This window comes from Lissotriton helveticus, chromosome 3_1 (assembly GCF_964261635.1).
Source record: "Lissotriton helveticus chromosome 3_1, aLisHel1.1, whole genome shotgun sequence".
Taxonomy (NCBI): domain Eukaryota; kingdom Metazoa; phylum Chordata; class Amphibia; order Caudata; family Salamandridae; genus Lissotriton; species Lissotriton helveticus.
This window is the reverse complement of record NC_136061.1, coordinates 30,637,215-30,657,129: the sequence shown is the minus strand read 5'-3', so window position 1 is coordinate 30,657,129 and position 19,915 is coordinate 30,637,215. Positions and strand designations below refer to the sequence as shown.

Genomic DNA, 19,915 nt, shown 5'->3' with positions numbered 1-19,915 from the left:
CTTACTTGCAAGCAATGGTTCAAATGACGCATGGGCTGGCACATATTGGAGCTCTTGCAATTACGAAATTGCTTACACGAGTTTGGGAGCATCCTGAGATTGCCAGCACGGCTAGAAGAGTAATGCAGACCTGTCTGATATGTCTACAGTACAATCCTGCTAAAGGGACCTCTACTCCTAAAGGAGGGTTTGTTCCACCTACTGCACCATTCGAAGTACTGCAAATGGACTATATCCAACTGGAGCGCTGTAATAACCTCAAGTATGTCCTAGTGGTGGTGTGTGCTTTTAGTAAATGGGTTGAAGCCTACCCCACAAAGGACAATACAGCATTAACAACAGCTAAGGTATTACTCAAAGAGTACTTCCCACGTTATGGTGTTTGTAAATTCTTGTGGAATGATAATGGTCCTCATTTTGTTGGGAAGATAGTGGAGCATGTCCTGAAAGGATTGGGAATTAGACAAAAATTCCACGCTGTATTCCACCCGCAGTCAGCAGGTCTAGTAGAAAGGTATAATGCGACTCTGAAGCTGAAGCTAGCAAAGATCGTGGCATCCACGTCTTTGAAATGGCCGGATGCTTTGCCATTGGCATTATTGTCTATTAGATCAGTGCCACACTCTCGAACTGGCCTCACACCCTATGAGGTGGTGTTTGGAAGGCCCATGAATATCTGGGGAGTTCCAAAGCCTTGTTTGATACATGATGTGCCTTGTATAATGATGAACGATTATTTGGCACGATTAACAAATGATTTACTTTCTATTCATCAACAGGTTCGAGAAGCGCTCCCCGACAATTCCATTGGAGAGGCTCACAATCTTCGTCCTGGCGACCATGTCATGATCCGTGTGTTTGAGAGATCCAGCAGTTTGGAGCCGAGATGGCGTGGCCCTGAACAAGTGCTGCTGGCAACGCGAACGGCTGTGCGAGTCACGAATAAGAAGCGGTGGATACATTCAACGCACTGCCGACGTGTCTCTCCGGATCTGGTGAACCCTGAAGTGCTGTCCGATTACAGAGACATCTTGAATGCGGAGAAAAGCCCAGCTGTTATGCCCAACGAGTCGGAGGGAGCCTTCCCGGACCACGCTATTTCTGGCGGAGTGAAGTACAATCTACGGCCAAGGAAATAATAAATTTTTGTATTTTTGTGACTGGTTGGTAACCGTTCCGAGGTTTGTGAAAACGGAAGCCGGGAATATCAAGGGGGGGGATCAGTTCTGTCCAGTGTAGCGACACCCGTCTTGAATCTCGGAGAAGACACCAGCGGCAGCCTCGGTTCTCAGCACCATATTCTTATTTTTAGTTTGGTTTTTGAAACTTTTGTTCTTTGTACTATGGCACCTATGACATTGAGAAATAGAAACATTTTGGGTGCAGTTCTTTTTGCTACGACTATGGTGGTAATAGCAGTAATAGCTTGGACTATAGAAAGACTGTTTCCTGCACGGGACTATTTACTGCCTACCACTCAAATTCCATCTGAACATTTCCATTTTACTTTGCCCTATCATGAGGAGAGACATAGACAGACTTACTTGAATAACAGTTTCATTCAAATTCTACATCACACACACAATATGACAAATACATCCAACTGTTGGGTTTGTGGGATGTTACCGGGACATCAAAAGAAAGGAGGAACACCTCTTATTCCTCTTCCATTTTCCCACAATGGTTCATGTAATGCTTGGTACACACTTCTCTTTACATTAAGATGGCCAACAAAAGGTGGAGTACTTTTTCGATTGAACAAGGTTTGCTATAACGATCGAGATGGCTATCCACAAGCAGAAGGAACTAAATTCGAGTGGGAAGAATATCGACCGGACAATGTATCTACACCTCGTATCTTCACCAATCAGAGACTTACAAATATGACCAGTTTACATGTAATTACAGTTATTGATACAAAAGCAGACCTTTGTATTAGGAATAAGGGAACAATTCCGGTGGGGAGAAGTGAATGCAATATTACTCTTGCCTTTGATACACCCATTGGTGTTTCATTTATGGCCTCACGAAACACTTACTTTATTTGCGGTAATAAAGGTTATCATCGTCTTCCTCTTGGATGGTTAGGTACATGTTATATATCTTTTGTATTACCCCTGTGTTTATTGCCCCACCTATGTACCATAATGATTTTGTATTGTATCACGATTTTATATTGAATAGAGTTAAGAGAACATTGGGTATTGATGATGTCGACCAAACCGACACCTCACTACAACAATATGTGGATTTTAATTTAGGGTTGTTCTCTTTTGTAGGTGCTGCCCTAAATAGCAGAAAAATTAGACGGTTAACACGTGTTGTGGAGGCAGTTGCTAATGAAACTGCTTCCGCTTTAGGGAATATAACTGAAGAGCTTCAGATTACAAGAATCGTTACGCTTCAGAACCGGATGGTTCTGGACGTAGTGTTAGCTGATCGTGGGGGTGCATGTCGCATCATCGGAAGTAGTTGTTGTGTTTATGTGCCAGATAATTCACCATCTGTGTATGATGCTATCTCTAGGTTGCACAAAATTGCCTCTGAGATTCACACTGACAATGGTACTTGGACTTTTTCTAGCTGGTTTTGGGCTCTGCTTAGTACCTGGGGTTGGAAACTGCTAACTGTTCTATGTGTGATTATTGGGATATTTTTCTTCTGTTGCCTATGTATTCAATGTGGTCCTACTTTATGTACTGTATGTATTACAGCCTGTATCCCATCCAAACGAGCTATTGCTGAAAATGTACAGATGTGTAATGCTGAAGTCAAGCAAATTATGCTGATCGATATTAATGATGAACATTCGGATTACTTCCGTTATGAGGTAGCTTCAGCTAAACGCTAAAAGGGTCGTCTGTCGTGATTTGGCAGTACCTGAGTTAGCGTTAAGCTCAGCTACACGAACATTTTTATTAACTTGACTAAACGTGCGGGGCCATTTTGTATTCGGTGGCTTCCATTTTGTATGAACATGCGGCCTCGTGGTCAGCGTGCCCTTCCGTCCTTCCTTCATGCCAATGAACCTTTACCCTACCCAGCAACAGGCTATTTTTAGCAATGGTCAGTCTCGCGCATGCGTACATCTGAACTTTGGACTAGAGAGTGGTCACTCCTTAGGAATGTTCCTCCCAACTGACCAGTGGTATTAAACCCCTCCCACATGTTGGCTGTGTTCCAAAAATGCCCTTATATGTACCTAAAACTGTTCTAATGTATACCACCTACCTTTTTATTGCTGTTAAACTGTATAAAAGAGGTCGCGCACCGATGTTCGGGGTGATACTTCTTGCATTGCCGAAGGGTGCTGTAGGAATGTACCACCACCCCATGGGGTCATAATAAACTTGTCTCTTTGCATTTTCAGTTTCCGTGCCAACTTCTGTTTTATGGTGTCCGAGTGTTTCTGCAAGTATGTAGACCTGATAGAACCCGATACCACAAGGGGACCAATACAAGTGTAATTGGCTCAACATGCAAGGCGGTGAACTGAATCTTATTATCCGTGCAAACAAAGCACCAGATAAGCAAAAGTAAGAAATGTGGTCTACCAGCAAAACTATATGTAGAAGCGGCTCATTTGCATTAAAATGTATTAACTCCTTCCGTGCTCATGACGAGCTGAGCACGTCATGAGGCACGATGCTCGTGTGCTCATGACGAGCTGAGCACGTCATGAGGCACGATGCTCGTGTGCTCATGACTAGCTGAGCTCGTCATGAGCTGTGGAACGCTCGCACGCGGGGATAATTCCCCTGCTGTGCTGAACGTTCCACAAAAACGGGTGTGGCCGAGACGAGCTCAGCTCGACATGAGCACACGAGCACTGTGCCTAGCACGGGGGCGCTGTGCGCACCCCCCAGCACAGCGGGGGAATTACCCCCGCTGCGAAGGGGTTAATGCCCTCTACTGAAGGGGCTGGGGATGAGTCAGTCCCATGTCAGTATTTCAGCAGAACTGGTGGAAGACAAGTCATTCACATTGAAGTGAGCTATGAGGGGTCACAAAGTCTGAACAATATGGTTCCTATTAATGAAACTTGTTTCTGTAAGGGATACCAGACCATTATTCTTGACTCCTTCTCTTCGTAAACTATAGAAATTACCAAAGGAGTGCCTCAGGGATCTTGCCTTAGCCCTACTTTATGTATTATTTATGTAGCTCCGCTGGCAAAGCTACTCTGAAAGCTTGGATTTACGCCGATTTCATATACCGATGACATCCAGCTTCTACTGTTATTCGATAAATACTCGAAGAATACACGCGCCTCTTTTTCAAAAGGTATGATAGCAATTGCTCCTTGGATGAACAATTTTCTACAGTCAAATGCTGGTAAAACTGAGATCATGCTATTTTGGGATGCCCCCTGGTCCGGTCTCCAGAGTGCTGGCCACTCAAATTAGGTGCAGACTCTGTCCCAAAGAGGGTAGTCAAGAACCTGGGCATACGTCTAGACCAGAAACTGATGATGAAAGATCAGGTTACAACTACGGTAGGTTCCTGCCTCCATATGCTAAGCCTCTTGCATATGGTGTTTCTTTTCCTTCCCCTCACCATGCGAAAAACACGTGTTCAGGCACTAGGGATAATCCGCCTGGATTACTGCAATGCCCTCTTGATTGCGGCATGTGAGTCTTCACTATACAGAGTTCAGGTAGTTCAAAATACCACAGCTCGACTTGTCAACAATATACCGCCCAGAACAGCCTCTCTCCCCCTCCTACAACATCTACATTGGCTACTGATATGTAAGCGGATTAGATTCAAGATATGCTGTATTGTGCACAAAGCGTTAAATGGCAAATGACTTGGTTATTTACCTGAAAAACTCATCCAATATCATCCAATTAGAACTCTTCGATCAGGCGAGAAAATTTGCTCCCCAGTCCCCGTTTCAAGAAATCTCACATGGATGGGAAAACTTTCTTCTACTTAGACTCCTACTAATGGAATCAGCTCTCGATCCATCTCCGGAAATGCCCTCAATATCTTTCATTTACAAAACTTCTTAAGACTGAACTCTTCTAAATTGTCAGCATCTGGTCTGATCTGACTGTTGCAGGCACCACAGCGCGGGGGTACCTCTTAGGGGGTGATTCAGGCACTTTACAAATAAATAAATAAAATGCCTAGTTTACCCTTGTAGCTCACTGTAGTCTGTCTTAGAGGGCACAGTAAGCACAAAGGGCCCGATTCACAAAGGTAAACTGAGACGAAAGTCTATCTTTATGTATTTCAATATTGACAAAGGGCATTTTCAAGTAGTAAAGTTAGACTTTTGTCTCAGTTAAACTTAAGTTTTGAACTTAAGTTTAACTGAAACCAAAAGTCTTTAGACTGAGACAGAAGTCTAACTTTACTACTCGCAAATGCCCTTGGTGAATACAGAAAGTCATAAAGTTAAATTTTCGTCTCAGTTTAGCTTTGTGAATCGAGCCTAAAGATTTTCAGCACTGCAGCATTTTAATTCTGTTTATGCTTCATAATTACAACAACTGTGGTCAGTAGTGCAATCTAGCGCCATAAACAATAAATCATATATTAGTGCAATATTAATAGAATGCAGCAAATTGTTATAAGAAGATTGCTTAGCTTTCTATAGAATATATTTATTTTCAGCTGAATACATTTCATTATGTAACATACAGCAATACATAATACACACATAAAGGCAACAAAAGTATTACACTAAACCCGCCTTGAGACCCTTAAGGGTGAGTAGCGCGCTTTATAAATCCCTGATTGATTGATCAAATGTAAAGTAAAGTAAAGTCCACATTTGTAAAGCGCACAATCACCCGTAAGGGTCTCTAGGCGCTGGGGGCCGTCGGGAAGATTAAGCGAGCTATTGCCCAGAGTCACATGGTGCTGGGCTAACCTGCCGCCGGAGCCGGGGATCGAACCGTGGTCCCCAGATTCCAGCGTCAGTCACCCTGGCCGCGGCGCCACACCTCTCCCCTTGTACAAATGTACAAGAATATACCTAAAAAAATATACCAACACTGTCCATACAGGGGGGAAAAACAAATTACTTGATTTTAAATAACCCAAATACATTTGCAGAACTAAAGCACAAGTTATTTACCTTCGGTAACGATATATCTGTAAGAAACAGTAGTTAGTATTAGATTCTTTACCTTAGAATACCCCCAGGCGTCAGACTGGATCCGGAAACTTTTGCGTAGCAGTACCCTTGCTCGTCGGTACGCGTCCGTTGTCGGTGTCGTTGGCGCTGGGCTGACATCGCCACGAAAGGGGCGAAAGGCAGCAGATTGCTGGCGCTGGGCCGACAGGCCCAAGGACTTGGCCGTAGCCCTGGAGTCCTTAAAGCGCTCAAGCGCACTGTCTGCCTTGTCGCCAAAGACGGCCATCAAACGGCATGTCCATAAGAGTGTTTTGGACATCAGCTGAAAAGTTGGCGGACCTCAGCCAGGTGTGGCGACGAATCACCACCGTCGTTGCCATCACTCTACCCAGTGAGTCCGTTGTATCCAGCCCACATCTGATGGAGTACCGTGCCGCATTTCTAGTTTTTCGGCCGGGATCTTCATGCCACCGGTCCGCGCTTTGTTCTTCAACTCACGCAACAAAGACGCTGGGAACCGCTTGCAGCCATTTGACTCTGAAAGCCAGGCTACGTCACTCGACTCTGTGAGAGGGTGCAGATCTTGAAACAGAGACGCCGGGAACCGCGTGCAGCCGGTTCACGTAAATCGTCATTTAAACAGGCAGAAAGTCGCCGAAAAACGTTGGTAGCCGATGTATCTATAATGGCAACATTACAGTAAAAGACATAAACATCCGTGAGGCTATCATCAATTTAGTGAAACGTGACCGCTACACCGCTGGTTTTAATCCTGAACCTAATACTCCTCATCCAATTCTAGGAATTTTGATCAGCTGTATTCGCCCATATAACGGTTTAAATTCCGGTACTACTAGCTGGTACCACTAGAAATACGATGGTCCAGTCCTGAGGAAGACACAGTTGTGTCGAAATGCGTAGACAGGAAACCATCTTTTTAATGTATCGTAAATGTACTTGATGAATGTTTATACTTATGCATATGCTATAATGCTGAAATACTTTATCATGTATATATATTAATGTACCAAAAACTTTTTATCATTCAATTATGTTTTAAAATATCAATTAAAATGTACCAAATGTGCAAAAACGTTTTTTGATCAATTTTTTCAAATTTTGTTTGGCAAATGCCACTGTTCATGTGCTAGTGTTCATTGAGGATTTGCCTGGGTATTTTATTCACACAAAATATCAAAAAGAAAAGCCACAAACGCGGTATAAAAAGCCTGCTGCATAAAAACAAATTGTTTAAGACTGAACATAGAATGTTGGTATATTAAACAAATCACTGTGACAAACAGTGTAATGTACTGAGTGTACTTTTCAAACGTAAAGTATTTCTACGCGCTTTGCTGGATAAGCACTCAATCAGACTGCATTAACACACCAAAACAGCCCATAGCCTGAGGACAGTGACACATACTCTGCTGGACTGAGCTAAGATAGCAACCCTCTTTTTAAAATGGTTCTATTACATATATGTGTATTGAGGCCCAGAGAGCTAAAGTGCTTGACCATGCTTTGGTGAGATGTTGAAGACAAAATTAAAATGCAGGTCCCAAAGGCTGCACTGTGGCCACCACACCCCTCACTCTCCTGATCACAAGCATAGTGACCGTGGCAGTCACGTGCATGGATTGTCCTAGGCTCACCACACGCTCTTCATCTGATGACGGGGGTGTGACTGAGAACGTTCGTGTGCGCACATACAGACACGTGCACAAACATACACTGGTGATCCGGAACATAAGACGCGTGCACAGACACACGCGCACACGCACACACACACACACACCTTGAGGCCCATCGGAGCACAGAGCACCCACGAGGAGACGCTGCCACCAGAATACACGACTGGATGCATTTTACGAGTGGGTAAAGTGTTATCGGCTCATAAAATGGATTCAAAAACAGTTACAGAGTCCGAAGTTGGGCATTCCGTCCACATTACATAACAGCGCGTGTGCCCGTCATTCACGTGGCGTGGCACACATACCATGGCCCAGTTACAGACCGCCAAGCTAGGGTAGGAACCGACTCCCAAAGGCAGACGCCCCACTGCCCTCGGACATCAGGGTTGCGCTGTCGGCGGGAGTGGGCAGAGGTAACTCTCACTGACGCTTCCTGTATCCAAGCGAGAGACAAGAGCTAGAAGGCCGCTTTCGATACAGTGCACGTTGGCACAGCCGGCTGCGCTCTTTCGCACATCCTAGGAGCGCCTGGTAGCTTTATTAGAGCCCTTTTCTACTGCTTACTTTGTAACAATAACAGAGTTATGTACTCGTGCACGGTTGAATTTGTTCTGCCATAGTAATTTGCTTGTGCATGGTCACCACTCGTTGTTATAATCATTTTAAAGTCAACTTTGTATACACGCTACCTGGTATCTTCCGCACATCCTACTAGCAGCAGGTGGTTTTGTTACAGCCGCATTTATAGTGCTTAATTTGTAACAAATCTATTCCTGTGGCTGTAATCAGGAGGCAATTTCACACAGCATATTTATGTGGGGTTACTTTTCCGACTTCAGCAGTGCTTAGAAAACTGCCAATGTCGTAACTTGATCATACACGGTTGACAACCTGCATTAAATACCATTATCATTTGGAGACATCTATTGAATTATGGGGGTCTGACACTAAAACAGATATATTAATACTAATAAAATGTATTTATTATCACTTAACTGCTTTAATTCTAAATGGCCATCACTCTCTACTTCGGCCCACCTCATAATCCACCTACTACACTACTATTTCAGCGTGACTCATAATAATTTCCATCCAATGCTAAATATTTTTTCAAAAACAGTAGCACATTATATACGTTTCCAGTTAAAACCGTAGGAAGTAGCTTTATAAACATCAGTCAACAATTCATGCAGTGCAATAGGTCTTGCATTTTTGAAACTTTGACCTATTGGTATGGTAAATAACAATGCCTGTTATTATTATTGCAGATTTCTAAGACATAAATAAAAGGCATTGTCATATGCAATGCCAATATCACAAAATCTAGCAATTCCGTGACCTATTGCATTGCAAATGCTTGTTTTTTTGAGCTGACCTGTTTCAATGAAGAAAATCGGGCTACTTTAATAAAAATGTTTTCAGTTTTGAAATGCAATCGCAGGGATGGTGATCTGCTGTCCCTTGCAGACGAGCATGCCAGTGGTTATAGCCAAGAGTAGGGGGTCCCCAAATTCACTGATCCATCTGCAACCCTTTACGATTACTTTTTCTGTGAACCCAACTATCAGTAGATAGGCCAGTTCGGAGAATTAGATATTGGTCATAAAAACTCACATTTCAATTTGCGACCACTCTTACAGGCCAGTATCTTTCTAAATCTGACCCAAAATCCATGTTCTTTGAAAATCTAAATTATTTCAGCAATAGGGTGGGTTTTTTCTCCTCAGTGATTGGTAGGCAGTACTGGAACCACAACCCAATGATACAAAAACGTATAAACCCGAAGTAATGCCTATTCAACGTGTCCACCACCGAGACCGTTGTATCCTACAGGCTACCCTGCATAGGGGCTGCTGTTGGAGAACCCGGACCAGACCCTTCCCTTATGGAGAGTTCTTTAAGAAGTACCTGTAACTGAAGAGTCAGTCTCTGATGGGTCGATTGGGGCCAGAATGGTGCGGCTTTCAAATACTTGAGGTACGTCCCCATCCTCTGCGGTGGCATCCTCATCCTGGATCTCTGAGTTGTCCGTGGCGGCCTTCATTCTTGAAGAACTTCTTGGGATTTTCCCCTTCCAGTGCCGTGACTTGCTCTTGTATTTTTTGGAGGGGCTTATTCTATGGGTGAGACTCAATATGGACTGCTTGATGTGGGAGCGCCCTTGCAGAGTGCGGCTTCCGCTCGATCTCGTCACAGCTTCAGGTGCACTGTTGGCCAACTGAAAGGTATCTGTTTGATTCAGAGAACACTTTACGTGAGTACATGTGTCCTTACTATCAAAAACTTGTCCCAGTGCACATGTCTGTACCACCATCGCACAGTTTGCTCTCCCACTGTGGATTCATGAGGCACGGGTGCCCTGTGGAGGCATTAAGGATCAGTAGAACCACCACCCTGTTTATGGTGACCCTGCACATGTACATAGCTAACACTCCAGGTAGATTCAGGTATCATTTCATACCTGTAACATTACTAATGTTACACACATTACATTCCAGTTGAAAATGAATGCACAGCATCTCATACAAGTCAATATGCATGTAAAACCACATTTGCCTTATTTTGTGGTTGACAGTACAATTAGTCCCCCTCTTCAGGAAGGCACCGCTTCACTCATAACCCACTCTCTAACTCTAGTAGACGGGCCACCATTTAGTATTATAATAATAATTCTTAATGCACATATTAACAGTAGTCTTATGGTCCCCAGGCGTAGGGCTTGTAGCCCCGAATGTAACATGAGTGAACATGCAGCATGTGGTGGGCTCTAACGGGGTAACAGAAGAGCAGAGTTGTCATCATTTTCTCTCACTGTAATGCAGATACTACTGCCTTTCAGCTCACTAGATGATGTTGCTAGGTGACGGCCGAGGCCAGAGGACTGAACCCACCCCCATACACGGCGATGACTTGGACCATAGCTGTGGACGACCAGTGCACAACTTTGAAGCTCACCTGTAGAAGGACGGGCCGATGCTGATAACACACTGGGGTCCACCGTCTCATGCTCATCCATATCAAGACTTTTGGCGCTGCTCACAATGTTGATCTGAAGCTTGTCCTCCTCTTGTAACTCTAGTGAAGCATGTTCTGATATGGTGGCCTCGACAACTTTCATCACTGTGTGGTCTAGATTGTCTTCTATTACAGAAGATATTGATAGCGCTTTAATCACTTTAACCTCTTGAACCACTGTCTCTTTCTTTTCTTCCATGTCCTTTAGAACATTCAATCTCGATGGTAGGATGAAGGACTTCTTGGGTAGGACTTCACTCCTCTTGGTGGCAGCTTCATGCTCACTTCTGGGTGACCCTGTGATGGGAGCTGCATGCAGAAAATAGTTTGCATGAGAGCATAGTATATGGCACGAATCACTCCCTATAATAAACATCCTAGATGGCAGATCAGATCCCACACTAATATCCCTGATTTATGCACCACATTTGCAGGAAGATGCCTGCTCAATTATAACTGCTGTTTTCGATGCAAAGAGGATTATAAAGTAGAGCCGCGTCACAACTCTTGTGGTGACATTGCGCATTCAAATGGCATATACTACACTTGCTACTATCCTTAACTGCAAGAGTACAATGGTGAGGTGTAATGTATTAGTGGCGTAACAAAGGCCCCCGCAGTGCGGGGTCCCGAGCTCTATGGAGCTCCTTGGCACAGAATGTTGGTCTGAGAGATCCTGAGTGAGTCCGGAGGAGGGCCCATCCATGTACTTTGCAGGGGGCCCCCTCAAGTTTTGTTATGCCACTGTCTCACCATGACATTGTTACAATGCTCACGAGGAAATGCTCAGCATCCCAATGCTGCTAGTTGATGCTCTTGGCCAGATCACTGAACCAGCTCCCTCCCCCCCCCTTCCCCAGGTGTCCATTATTTCTCTCAAGGTTACACACAGGTGGAACTGTCTTTAACTTTGAAGCTCACCTGTATATGGACGGGACGATACTGATGACACACCGGGGTCCACAGTCTTGTGCTGATATTGTGCAGGACTGTTGGCGCTGCTCACACTGTTGATCTGAAGGTGGTCCTCCTCATGTAACTCTAGTGAAGCATGCCCTGATATGGTGGCCTCAACACCTTTCAGCAGTGTCTTGTCTAGATTGGCTTCTATTACATAAGACATTGATAGCCCTTTAATCTCTTGACTCTCTTGAACCACTGTCTCTTCCTTTTCTTCCTTGTCCTTTAGAACATTCAATCTTGATGGTAAGATAAAGGACTTCTTATCTTGGACTTCACCCCGCTTGGTGGCAGCTGCATGCTCACTGCTGGGTGACCCTGTGATGGGAGCTGCATGCAGAAAACAATTTGCATGAGAGCATATTTATATGGCATGGACCACTCCCTATAATAAACATCCTAGATGGCAGATCAGTTCCCACACTAATATCCCTGATTTATGCACCACATTTGCAGGAAGATGCCTGCTCAATTGTAACTGCTGTTTTCTATGCAAAGAGGATTATAAAGTAGAGCCGTGTCACAACTCTTGTGGTGACATTGCGCATTCAAATGGCATATACTACACTTGCTACTATCCTTAACTGCAAGAGTACAATGGTGAGGTGTAATGTATTAGTGGCGTAACAAAGGCCCCCGCAGTGCGGGGGCCCGAGCTCTATGGAGCTCCTTGGCACAGAATGTTGGCCTGTGAGAACCTGAGTGAGTCCGGAGGAGGGCCCATCCATGTACTTTGCAGGGGGCCCCCTCAAGTTTTGTTATGCCACTGTCCCACCATGACATTGTTACAATGCTCACGAGGAAATGCTCAGCATCCCAATGTTGCTAGTTGATGCTCTTGGCCAGATCACTTAACCAGCTCCCCCCCCCCCCTTCCCCAGGTGTCCATTATTTTACTCAAGGTTCCACACAGGTGAAACAGTCTTTAACTTTGAAGCTCACCTGTTGATGGAGAGGCCGATGCTGATGACACACTAGGTTCCACCGCCTCGTGCTGGTATTTTCCAAGACTGTTAGCCCTGCTCACACTGTTGATCTGAAGGTGGTCCTCCTCATGTAACTCTAGTGAAGCATGCCCTGATATGGTGGCCTCGACACCTTTCAGCAGTGTCTTGTCTAGATTGATTTCTATTACAGAAGACATTGATAGCCCTTTAATCTCTTGACTCTCTTGAACCACTGTCTCTTCATTTTCTTCCTTGTCCTTTAGAACATTCAATCTTGATGGTAAGATAAAGGACTTCTTATCTTGGACTTCACCCCTCTTGGTGGCAGCTGCATGCTCACTGCTGGGTGACCCTGTGATGGGAGCTGCATGCAGAAAACAATTTGCATGAGAGCATATTTATATGGCATGGATCACTCCCTATAATAAACATCCTAGATGGCAGATCAGTTCCCACACTAATATCCCTGATTTATGCACCACATTTGCAGGAAGATGCCTGCTCAATTATAACTGCTGTTTTCTATGCAAAGAGGATTATAAAATAGAGCCGCGTCACAACTCTTGTGGTGACATTGCGCATTCAAATGGCATATACTACACTTGCTACTATCCTTAACTGCAAGAGTACAATGGTGAGGTGTAATGTATTAGTGGCGTAACAAAGGCCCCCGCAGTGCGGGGGCCCGAGCTCTATGGAGATCCTTGGCACAGAATGTTGGTCTGAGAGATCCTGAGTGAGTCCGGAGGAGGGCCCATCCATGTACTTTGCAGGGGGCTCCCTCAAGTTTTGTTATGCCACTGTCCCACCATGACATTGTTACAATGCTCACGAGGAAATGCTCAGCATCCCAATGTTGCTAGTTGATGCTCTTGGCCAGATCACTGAACCAGCTCCCCCCCCCCCCTTCCCCAGGTGTCCATTATTTTACTCAAGGTTCCACACAGGTGAAACAGTCTTTAACTTTGAAGCTCACCTGTTGATGGAGAGGCCGATGCTGATGACACACTAGGTTCCACCGCCTCGTGCTGGTATTTTCCAAGACTGTTAGCCCTGCTCACACTGTTGATCTGAAGGTGGTCCTCCTCATGTAACTCTAGTGAAGCATGCCCTGATATGGTGGCCTCGACACCTTTCAGCAGTGTCTTGTCTAGATTGATTTCTATTACAGAAGACATTGATAGCCCTTTAATCTCTTGACTCTCTTGAACCACTGTCTCTTCCTTTTCTTCCTTGTCCTTTAGCTCTTTCAATCTTGATGGTAGGATGAAGGACTTCTTGGGTAGGACTTCACCCCTATTGGTGGCAGCCTCATGCACACTGCTGGGTGACCCTGTGATGGGGGCTGCATGCAGAAAACAATTTGCATAAGGGCATATTTATATGGCATGGACCACTCCCTATAATAAACATCCTAGATGGCAGAGCAGATCCCACACTAATATCCCTGATTTATGCAGCACATCTGCAGGAAGATGCTTTCTCAATTGTAACTGCTGTTTTCTATGCAAAGAGGATTATAAAGTAGAACTGTGGTCACCACTCTTGTGGTGAAATTGCACATTCAAATGGCATATACTACACTTGCTACTATCATCAAATGTAAGATTGCACTATGGCAAGGCGTAATGTATAGGCACTCCTACCATAACATTGTAACAGTGTTTGTGAGGACATGCTCAACATTTCAATTTTGCTAGGTGATGGTCTAGGTCAGATCAGTGAACCCTCGCCTTCCCCGAGTGTCCAGTATTTCACTCAAGGCTCCACACAGGTACAACAGTCTTAAACTTTGATGCTCACCTGTAGATGGAGGAACAACCAACCTTGGCCCAGTGGGGTCCTCTGAGTCAGGGCGAATTTGTCCAGAGCTGCTGGTGCTGCTAACATTGGTGATCTGAAGGTGTACCCATTCATTTAATTGTGGTGATGTGTGGTCTGATATGGTGGCCTCCACACCTTCAGGCCCTCTTTATTCTAGGGTGGCCCCATCACTGAAAATGTTGATAATGTTTTCTTCTTCTTCTGAACCTCATGAGTAGTTCTTATTTCCTTGTCCTTTAGAACATTGAATCTTGATGGTAGTACGAAGGACTTCTTATGAAGGGCTTTGCCCCCATTGGAGGTACCTTCATGCTCACTGCAGGGTGACCCTGTGTTAGGGTCTGCATGCAGAAAACAGTATTTAAGAGGGCATACTTAAATGGCATGGACTACTCACCATAATAAATATCCTAGATGACAAAGCAGTACAGCAACATACTAATTGAATTATAAAAGCTGTTTTCATGTGGAAAGGGAATTACGAATAAGGAATTTCTGCATTATTTTTGTGGTGACATTGTGCATGTTTATGGCATATGCTGCTCTTGCTATTTAAAGACAGATACTACCCTTAACGGCAGGGCTTCCCCTATGACATTTTAAAAATGCTTGTGAGGATATGCTTGAAATCTCAATGTTGCTAGCTGATTGTGTTGACCTGATCACTGAACCTGTCCCTTGAATAGCCATGATTTTACACAAAGTTCCACACATCTAAACAGTTTTTATCTTTGAAGCTCACTGTTAGATGGAGGGTCAGCCACCAATGGCACACTGGGGTTTATTGCCTCATGATGATGTCTTTCAGGGCTTTTGGTGCAGATTATACTGTTAATCTGTAATTGTGGTAAACTGAGGTCTGATATGATGACCTCTGCCCTTTTATGCACTTTGCACTCTAGGGTGGCCACCTTCACTGAAGGTCTTGATAATGTTTTATTGTTCTGAACATCATGAATTGGAAATGCGGTCACTTCCTTTTGATTGTTGTCCTCTATACCATCAAGTATGGATGGCAGTGGGAAGGATTCCTCCCACTGGATTTTACCACTCATGGTTGCAGCTTCCTACTCACTGCTAGGTGCCCCAGTGATAAAGGCTGAATGTAGGAAATAACTTGTATGAGTGCACGTGTCCTTGACTTGCACTGCTTACCATCACAGAAATCTTAGATGGCAAAACAAAAGAGCCCCACACAATTCACTGATGTGTCCATTACAATCACTGGAGGACCCTTACTCAATGATAACAAATAGTAACTTGCAGCAGTGGTTTTGCACCGCAGGAATTTTCATTGAATTAATAAATGTTAGAATAATTTCCTGCTTCATGCCGGGACAACCCGTGCAAACTACATTGCGGATCTTAGATTCAGCTTCCTGTTTATTCTATCTAAAAACTGACAAGAATCAGTTTGCTAGACTTTAACATTATCACATTTAAAGAATTGTTAAGACTTCAGAGGCTATTCTGGGTAGTTTGAAAGATACATTACATGGAAGGAAGTCTAGTCTTATAGATCCTAAGGCAGAGATAAAGCAGTTTGGGGAAGGACTTTTGTGGATTTAATGATTCCTACAATGCAAAACGGAGGCAAGAACTACTTCTTCTGTGTCATAGGACCTTCATTGATAGTCGTAAACCTCCAAGTAGCACAAAAAGCACATTATCCCAAATTTCTACCAGCTCTCTGCCATTCGGGACAAAGAATAGGAAAACAGAAGAACTATTACATTTTCTCTTTAAAGAGGAGATTTAACTAAAAAAAGATTTCTCAAGGTAACATGGCTTACACTAAAGTCAACCTTGGCACTGTAAAGGTATGAATTAATTTCCATGTGGCTACCTAAAACATAACTGCCAAATTGGTGTCCCTCAACAGGATCTACAATACACTCTTTCCCTCTGGTGGAAAGCGCTTTCCGTTTGCTTGGTAAAGTCTTGTTTATCAAATGATAGCAAAGAATAATGTATGAAACATCCAATGATAGAATAATTGTTTTAAGGTGAATAAACCAGTACGCATCAGACCATAATTGATGGGATGATTTTAATTTTTGTCTAAATATAAACACAAAACCCTCCTTAAACCTGGCACAGTAAGCAAATTGTCCCCGTGGAATTCCAAAAGTACCTTAAGTAAAAATGAAGAGTGAGGTCTCTATAACACCTTATTAGAATTATTAGAATGAAAAACTGCATTTAGTTTAACAGGGCCTGTAGCTCACTAATTCTAGATGCTGAGGTGCAATCAAATAAAATTCTGTCATCCGCAACAAATGCTGTAATGAAACTATGTGAATGGGCTCAAAAGGAGGGGACATCAATTCCCAGAGCCCCAAGTTCAGCTCCCATGCAGGTGAGGGTGATCATATTGGGGAAAGACTTTCTAGCACTGTGAAAAAGCACAATTGAGGAAGACTTTTTCTGTATGCTGTTATTATTCCAAGGTGGACTTTGATTAAAGCAAATTGTAGCTTAGCTTTCGTGACGTATACATATTATGACAAAATAACCTCCTCTTGACAGAACATAGGGCTATGATGACCCTGCTGAAACCATAAGCAGATCCTCATCATTACAAATCATAAAAGGGTCTTGTTGCATGTTTATTTGATTCTTTTCTTCTCTTAGTGACATTGTTGTACATGTACATGTCCATATGGTCTGATAACAGGAGCTATGCTGCCAAATTCAATCATGTCAAGTTCAGATGGAATCATAGGTCCTGTAAGCTGATCAATATGTTTGGTTTGCAGGGAATCACTGACTTAATATCAAAGGTCACAATATCGACCTACAAAAATATTGCAGCAAAAATATCGAAGTCAAGAATATCAACATCCTATCTAAATTATGGTAAGTACAAAAATATCGAAAAAAACATCAATGTTATCGTTGTTCAAAATATAGTTTATTATTTAAGTTAAAAAATAATATATATCTATACTTACTAATTAATGTTTTAATATTTATTTTATTAACGTATACATTGTTTAAAACATTTTTTCTAAATTATAAATACATATATACACATACAACAATAATATAAATACATATTACATAAATAAATGTAACAAATGTAAAATATTAAAATAATTTTTAATCTTTTAATTATACAGTACATTAGCTAAAATAATACAAATAATATTAGATAGCAAGGAAATAAAATTACTATTCCAACTCCAGTGACTGCAACAGTCGAAAAAGTGTTGGATAGCAGAAGGGTAAAAATTACTATTCCCATTCCAGTGAGTGCAACAGTAGGGAAAGTGTTGGATAGCAGAGGGGTAAACATTAATATTCCCACTCCAGTGAGTGCAACAATATGGAAAGTGTTAGATAGTGGGTGGGTAAAAATTACTATTCCCACTCCAGTGAGTCCAACAGTAGGGAAAGTGTAGGATAGCAGAGGGGTAAAAATTACTATTCTCACTTCAGTGACTGCAACATTAGGGAAAGTGTTGGATATCGGAAGAGTAAAAATTACTTTTCCCACTACAGTGAGTGCAACAGTAGGGAGAGTGTTGGATAGCGGAGGGGTAAAAATTACTATTCCCACTCCAGTGAGTGCAACAGTAGGGAAAGTGTTGGATAGTGTAGGGGTAAAAATGACTACTCCCTCAGTCCCATGAGTGCAACAGTAGAGAAAGTGTTTGATAGCGGAGGGATAAAAATTACTATTCCCACTCCAGTGAGTGCAACAGTAGCGAAAATGTTGTATAGCGGGTGGGTAAAAATTACTATTCCCCCTCCAGTGAGTGCAACAGTAGGGACATTGTTGGATAGCAGAGGGTTAAAAATTACTATTCCCACTCCAGTGAGTGCAACAGTAGGGAAAGTGTTGGATAGCGTAGGGGTTAAAAATTACTATTCCCACTCCAGTGAGTAAAACAGTAGGGAAAATGTAGGATCGCGAAATTGACATATATATATATTTTTAAATAATAACAATAACTATTTAACAAAATTATTATTAATAAATACCTATTAAATTAAATTAATATTTACCTAAATAAAATTATATTACTTCCCACCCTATTCCCCCATAAACACACAACGCGCTACACATAAAAAATAACACAATTAATTTAATTATCAATTAATACAAATTAATTACCAATTAATAATTAATTAACAAGACATTCATTAACAATAACAATACGTTCCAAATTTCAATAAATACATTATCATTATTATAATTAATTACCAAATAATTAATGAACAATAAATTAATAATCATTAACAATAAATAAACACATTAACTAATTAATTATATTTAAATTACTTCCCACCCAATTCCTCTATAAACCCACAACCCGCTACACATTAAAAATATCATAAGTGGGGGCGTGGCTTGCAGCCAAGCATGGCGGCAGCTTAGAGAGAGGGCTGCGTGAGCTAGGCGGCCTCCTCGGACAATCCGTTCAATTATCCGCAACTTTCAGACATCAGGGGGAAGGTCCCGGTGCCCAGGACCGGGCGGACCCGAAAGCAACAACTCCGGCTCGAGACAGGGGCCGGGTGACTCCAAGCTAGACTCCATCCTGGTGCGGCCCATGCGACGACGTTAAACCCCGACCTGAATTGACTGAAAAGGCCGGGCGGAAGTGCCAGTGGCCCGGGACAAAGACACCGGAAGTCTCCACAGTCGCGACGATCAGAGGTCGCAACAGAAGCCCGAAACAACAGAACTTATCCTGGCGAAGGTGAGGCCCCCAGGGAATCGAGAGCGATTAAGGCAGCATCGGAGGAGCTAAGGAGCCGGGGGCTCCGTACGATGTGGCCTGACTGCGGACGCTGAGAACGCATGCACCGATACACTGAACGCCGGCACCCCCGACATCAGAGGCATCGCGTTGGCCGAGGTGAAACGGCGGACTCCACCTGGGGCAGCTCAGGCGTGACTGGGCAATCGGAAGACGAATGGCAATAATGGCGGAGCAATGGCAAAGCACGGATGCTGAAATCGCCAATGCATGGGTACACGTGGGTGAACGCTTCCCGCTGAGAGTCTACTAAGTAAGGGAGGCTGAGTGTATAACGGCCTGTTACACCACACAAGACCCAAACCTGGACTGGAGGGACGGGTATCTAGATCGACAACGCTGGCCAGTGGGGAAACACAAACGCGTCTACTCACACACGCTACAGCGGGGGCCCGAATAGATAAGAGGCAGTCACCAGCGAGATACATGATACGCAAGGTGTCGAACGGCGTCTAAAGACATTTGAGGGGGGGTGTGTACTGGTGGAAAAATCAGACTACCCGCAGCGCACAACAGATCCGGGAGGCCATCTCCTCCCCCTCTCCTTCGTGCTTCACAGTTTTGGGGGCCTGTAGGTCACACCGGTGGCAGCGGGGTGCTGCAGAAGAGGTATAGCAG

At 43.5% G+C, this 19,915-nt stretch overlaps 1 protein-coding gene across 5 annotated transcripts in view; it reads right to left on the bottom strand.

The window, feature by feature from the left end:
* Positions 1-19,915, bottom strand: part of ADCY10 (adenylate cyclase 10) — a 4,100,562-nt gene that overhangs the window by 652,431 nt on the left and 3,428,216 nt on the right. For 4 of the 5 annotated variants that reach the window (XM_078679137.1, XM_078679136.1, XM_078679140.1 and 1 more), the window contains 5 exons: positions 13,681-14,049; positions 12,700-13,068; positions 11,719-12,087; positions 10,738-11,106; positions 9,691-10,011 (listed from right to left, as the gene is read on the bottom strand). In XM_078679137.1, coding sequence (XP_078535263.1) covers positions 9,691-10,011; positions 10,738-11,106; positions 11,719-12,087; positions 12,700-13,068; positions 13,681-14,049 — 1,797 coding nt within the window. The remainder of the gene's footprint in view (positions 1-9,690; positions 10,012-10,737; positions 11,107-11,718; positions 12,088-12,699; positions 13,069-13,680; positions 14,050-19,915) is intronic. The other variant, XM_078679138.1, reaches the window with a different exon arrangement.